The sequence below is a fragment of the Teleopsis dalmanni genome, chromosome 2, assembly GCF_002237135.1.
Source record: "Teleopsis dalmanni isolate 2A chromosome 2, ASM223713v2, whole genome shotgun sequence".
Lineage (NCBI taxonomy): Eukaryota > Metazoa > Arthropoda > Insecta > Diptera > Diopsidae > Teleopsis > Teleopsis dalmanni.
Window position 1 is genome coordinate 196403142 of NC_051847.1, and position 6638 is coordinate 196409779.

At 30.8% G+C, this 6638-nt stretch overlaps 1 protein-coding gene across 1 annotated transcript; it reads left to right on the forward strand.

Moving 5' to 3' along the window:
* The first annotated feature begins 8 nt into the window (after positions 1-8).
* Positions 9-2397, forward strand: LOC119683485 (E3 ubiquitin-protein ligase MARCHF5-like). The gene is made up of 4 exons (XM_038097168.1): positions 9-96; positions 168-803; positions 861-1057; positions 1872-2397. Exons 2-4 carry the CDS (start codon positions 279-281, stop codon positions 2254-2256), a joined length of 1107 nt encoding a protein of 368 aa, XP_037953096.1. The 5' UTR covers positions 9-96; positions 168-278; the 3' UTR covers positions 2257-2397.
* Positions 2398-6638: the final 4241 nt, after the last annotated feature.

Here is a 6638-nt window from a genome sequence, read left to right on the forward strand (position 1 = left end):
AAGTAGTTTCTTATATTTTTTGTAATCATTCAAAATCAAAAGCATTGTTTGTTATCACTCAAATGTCAAATAAATTAATATACAAGTGATTAAAGGGTAAATAAAATGAAGTTGGCATAGAAAATGCAAAAAAATAAATACCAATATAAATTTGTTTTCTTCTTTAGGATAATATAATATGCGCAAAACATTTTAGATATTAAATAAAAAATTTTGAGTATTGAAGTATTGCTGTCGATTGATTTGCATAAATCAACAACTTTATTACATATTTAAACATGGATGATGACTCAGTGCCTAAAAATCAACAAACAAGCGAATCAACGTTTATATCAATAAATGATGAGGGGGAAAATGTTGTAAATGTAGAATTTGAGGAACCCGTACCGGACAACGCCTTAAACCGTCCTAGCCAAGATGTTATACAAACTAATAATATAGGAAATAGTTCAACTAATGAGACTGAGCGTACATGTTGGATTTGTTTTGCCACCGAGGAGGACAATCGTTTAGCTGCTTGGGTACAACCGTGTAAATGCCGTGGCACTACAAAATGGGTACATCAGTCTTGTTTATATCGTTGGGTTGATGAGAAACAAAGAGGTAACGCTTTACGTGCTGTATCCTGCCAGCAATGCCAAACGGAATATATAATTGTATTTCCAAGAATGGGTAAATGTGCGAACATTTTGGAAAGTATTGATAACATAATAAAGCGTTTAAGTCCATTTTTGGCTGCCGGTGTATTTGTTGGTTCGATTTATTGGACTGCTGTTACATATGGTGCTGTAACATTCTTACAGGTAAGCGTATAAAAACGTATTTACTTATAGTTTTTTTAAAATGGATTTTTTTTTCAGATTGTAGGAAATAAAAAAGGAATGGCTTTAATGGAAAATAGTGATCCTCTAGTTTTATTGATTGGCTTGCCCGCCATTCCGGTAGGGCTTGTTCTTGGTCGTCTTATACGTTGGGAAGATGCACTGTTGCGTATATTGAGAAGTCGTCAAAATTTTGCTCGAAAATTTCCTATAATGAATTTTATAATACCTTTTCCGTAAGTAGGAAATCACTATTTGTTACAGATTACTTTAGCAAAGTCTTATGACTATAATGTACACAAATCAGATGATAAGACGTCTTCTTCGCACAGCAAGAACTGTTTTAGCTCAATTGCGATCAGAAAACAGCTGTCATGTATAAATGCGTGAATTCTCTATGTGTGCCTTAAATGCTACTCTACACCCCATGAAGTCACCCATCTGCTTTCCTGTCACAATCACACACAAACTTGTGTCGATCGATCTTTAGACCTATAGCATTAAATATATAATTATGATTTCACATTTTATGGTTATGATGGTATATGATTATGATTCTCTGCTTTGATCCTCGTTAACTTTAATTGAAATCACACCTATCCCGAATCCATTATTATTTTAAATAATTCTCCCTTTCTCTTCACATGTTATGATTACCTACCCACATCCTACCAGAACTATTCGACTTCGTAATTGTTTTCATGCTTTCATGCTTTTATAGATCCTTAATTAAGATTCTTAACTAACTAGTCTTCTGAACTATGATAATTTAATTTTTTGTTATTTTTATTTAGTAAATAAACAAATAAGATTGAAACATATTTTAAGCTCATCTGTTTCCTTTTCTTCAGACAAAAAAGAACTATTTGAGCTACTTTATCATTGTAGTGCGCCAACTACTATTAATTTACCTTGTTAATAGTCCCAGTGAAAGGAAAAACTGAAACTGTGAAAAAAACAAAACTTATAAGTTTTTACTATTCGAAACAAGACATAACTTTGATTGCTTCTCTTTACTTAAAGTAATAATTATTTATATTTTTAATTCAGTGAAGAAGAACAAACTACTGCACAACAACCTGCAACTCCTGTTCTGCACGATTCGTATTCGGCAACTAGAGTTTTTTGTGGTGCTCTACTGCTACCAACTATATCTTCTATTGTCGGACGTTTGCTTTTTGATTCAATTGAGAATACATTGCATCGAACCCTGCTTGGTGGCTTGACCTTCATCACGTTTAAGGGTATATTAAAAATCTATTTACGTCAACAGCAGTATAATCGTAAGAAGAAACGTTGTATTGTTGATTATACAGAAGAAAATTTGCATATTTATCGCAACACGCGTAATCAATCCGCTCAGACTGTGCCTATTGCTACTGCTAATCAGAATATACCACTGGAACCAAGGCAGGCACAAAACAATAACGTTTGAAATTAATAGTCATTATTTTATTGAATATGTTGTATGAAAATATCTAACACTAAAAATTCAATGTACGGCGGCAGTAAATATTTTTTTTAAATAATAATTTTTACATATACTAATTGTTAAATTCTTTTTACAAAATTAAAAGCGGAAATAACAATTAATTTACTGTTTATTTGTTTTTTTGATAATTCTAAATTTTTGTTCTTTGAATATTTTTATATTGTTAATTAATAAATAATATTTTTCAAGTTCTTAATTAAACACGATTTGGAATATGTAATTATAACTTTACAGCACAATTGATATTATATTAATAATTATAAAGTGCAAATTATATATATTATAACACATTTTATATATATATATATATATAATTAGTAACTCAGTCTTCAGATTTTTTATAATCGCTTAAATATATTAATCTTATGAAATGTACAGTCAAAATAATTAATTAAAATGAAATTAGTATTTAAGTTAACGATATCCTAATTAAAGAATCTGCAGCTTTTAAACAAATTAAAGCTTAAATAATTATTTGTGAACATAGCTTAAAAATTAATCATTTCCTTTTTTAAATTATTTATATATTTATTAAATTAAAATTTCTTAACTACTAAATGTGCTTAATGCTGCAGAATGTTTGAAAACTAGTGCTCCGAATATTAGTCGAAGATTCGGAAACTTTGATGTTCAAGTGATCTCGTGCTCGAGCTGCTTAACAATGTTCGAACATCATATTGCAATATAAAACAAGATGAAAATACTTTAGAACTTTAAGCAGATTAGCTTGAACATATTCGTGTAGTTCGGACATTTTTGTGTAGCTCGAACATCGTGAAACTCGAAAATCTTCATGCAGTTCGATTTTCGTGAAACTCGAAAATCTTCCTGCAATTCGATTTTCGTGAAAGGTATTCGAATTCGACTATATGTATATGTATAAAACAAGATGAAAATAAAATGAAAGATAGAGCAAATTTGTTGTTCCGAATAGCTCAAACATTTGAAGTATTCGATTCAAAAGTTCGAATTCAAGTATACTTGCAATGTTCGAACACTTTGGAGCACTACTCAAAACGAAAAATTTTGTTGAAAATTTGTATTTACCTTAACCACGAAATGGTAATATATAGGTGTATATAAAACATTATTTTGTAGGTTCTTGTTATGTAATTTATAAATTTTTTTCTAATATTAATGAAATTTCATTAAATTACTATTTTTCTAATGATTATTAGGCGACAAAATGTATGAATATATTATAAAAAGTTTTTGACATTGCTATTGACTAATATTAAAATAATAAATGAAAATATTTAATGAATTGTTTCAATTATATTTAATATCTATTTTATGATATAAATTATTAATTGTTATTAAATGCATTTTTAAGCAAATTTTTAAGTGTTTTGGGATCCACGTTGCTGTTGATGACTATAAGACTTTGTTTATTCGGGAACCAAATTCGGAACAACAAAAAATGAGGTCAGTCTAGAGATTCAACGAAGAATAACTCTTGCCAATAGATGTTACTTTGGGCTTAGTAGGCAATTGAAAAATAAAGTCTTCTCTCGGTAAACAAAAATCAAGTCTCTTAACAAGCCTATCCAATTTGTATGATGCAGTAGCTTGGACAATAAGCAATAATGGTACAAAGGTATTAGGAGTATTGAAGAGGAAAATTCTACAGAACTCCTATGATATCGTAAGCGCTAGTAACGAGTATTGAATTAAATGAAACGACAACCAGTATGAGGTATACAGCGATATTAATATAGAATACAGACGTCGAAGGCTTGATCATGTCGTACGAATGCAACACCTATCAATGCACTGGCAAGAAAAGTTTTTGTTTCGGTACCCACAGATGGAAAGCATAGAAAATAATATCCGCATATGCTGTGTAAGGACCAGGTGACCAACGAACTAAATTCACTACCAATTGACAGCAAGCAACTAATCGAACTGACTGGAGGAGGTTATTAGACGTATCCAAGTGCGACCCAAGACAGTGCTACTTCCTACTGCTTGTTGAGGGATTCTTATTTTAAAATACTCAAAATCAATGTGGCATTTTTGCAATCTAGTATTTTTTTGGGCGATGTAAAAGAAATACCCTACATCTTCGTTCCTCCGAAGAATTTGATTTGTTTAGGAATATTACTGTGCGTCGGTACTCAAATGAAAGATTAATGGTTACTAAAAACATATTTGGTTTAAATGGGATTGATTTAAGGAGTTTCTTTGACTTTTTGTCGAATATTGATATTTTCAGTTATCTATGTTAGCTTCTTTTACACAATAAATTTCGACTGGAAAAATATAGCAATGGTCTGGGTTAAAGACAAGCATTTTAAATGCAAAATTTTCTGAGAAAACCTTGTAAGGGGCTCTACTATTAAATCTTTCCAATTTTGGTGTAAATTTTAATTCGGTTTCAATAAGTTTTGAATCAAAATTTCTGAAGGGCATTCCTGTTTCGCTAAAGCCAAACCTTACCGGTGTTCTTGTTCTTGTCATATTCATACATTCAATGATACTAAAGTCAGATCACGTACATGTCGTAGACTAAGTTCTCGAGCATGTGAAATTTTATTGTTTTTTCTTAAGTATCTGTTGTTGCAAATTTATTATAAACAATTATAAAACATTTTTTATAGCAGTAATCAAAATAAAGTCGAAGCTGTAAAGGAACTGAGCTTCCCGGTGTAAATAATTTTATTTTGGGTTAATGCCTTTAATACTATAAATTGTATTCAGACTGTATTGTGCAACCTGTCAGCAAATTTCGAAAGTCTCTATGGATGATTTATTGACATGACTATATGAATGGGTTGAGGGATTGAAAGAGTTTGTTATCAAGGCGAAGTGAGGAATAATTGCAGCAACTGATTACGAAGGAAGTGCGTTTTAATTTCACATTTCAGTGGGCATTGCATGCTTACTTCACTTCACTTCAGTTTAGTTCAGTTCAGTACTTCTGATAATTTATGATAACTTTTTTTGTTATCTTCATAATTTTGTTGATAAAACATCTGATAAGATAGAAGACTAAATTTGTAGGTGCAGAGGTGTGTGTTGGTGGTCTTTTGGGTTGTTTGATTTGTTAGCGAACACCTTCAGCAAATGTTAATTAAATAAATAATAGAAAATGCATTTGTGTACACATTTAGAGAATCTCAGATAAGATAAGAAGGTTTTTTCTATTTATTTTATGTAATTTGTGTATTTAATTTATTTCTTTAATTTTATTTTTACTTTTAATCAACATATGCACAGTGATTGTGTGGTCAATTTCATCCAATGTTTTGCTCTTTGTGTAATATCAATCGATATTTTATTTTCGATTTAATATATGTCAAACTTGTTTAACTAATCCAAAGATCAAAGAATATAGATGGAATCAAAGTTAAAATATGAAAAAACACTTTTTATAATCTTAAATATTAAACAATGATAATTCAGACAAATTACTTATGCTTTATTCTTCCGTGTGATTTATATCAATGAAATGTTCAAACCACAAATACCGAATATATAAGCTATTAAGCAAGAAAATTCTTTAGAAAATTCAAAAACTTTCTAGAATATGAAGATATACTATCAGCAATAAAAGATGTGAAAGAAAAATGATTGTGAGATATTCTTAAGTTAGAATGATTTGCAGAGTGATCATCGGTTTTACTCATTCGAACAATCCAGTGATTACATGTGTAGTTGAAGAGAATAGATCATACGAGAAGAAAGTTGAACAATATGATAATTTTTGAAAAACTAAACAGCTATTAATAGCTTGTCTGAAAGTAGATAATATACTTGATAGGACTATATACATATTATCGGATTTTAAAGTTCTTGAGCTCAGTCCAGTTTACTTTTAGGATAGTCTTTAACTGCTACACATCTCTAAATGATATGTCGACAAAGTTCAATATTTCTCTAATGTCTAGCCAGACGTGGTGCTTTAGGAAACCACTCGAAACACCTAAACAAACTAGGTATATCGTTGACATCATGCAAACTAGCACTGAGTTCTTCCTGTGCCGAACTTCGTAACAAAAAATGGGAAAGATGGCTCCGAAAAAAGAAAATCAAACTCTCTTATTGGAATGCCCCATAGAGATATCAGTCATGTAGTAGGTTTACTTACAGGTCATTGTATTTTAAGCAACCATGCTGGAAGACTAAATCTGCCTTTCAACGATACCTGCTGCAGTTGTGGAGAGGGCGATAAAAGTGCCTCCCATCTGCTTTGTTTCTGTCAAACACATTTGCGGCGCCACCATATCACTTTAGGGGCTTTCTTTTTAAAGGAACTTCGCAAACAGCAAAACCTCCCCCTTAATTGCATTATATGCTTTGCCAAAGGTTGTAAGTAGTTCTAA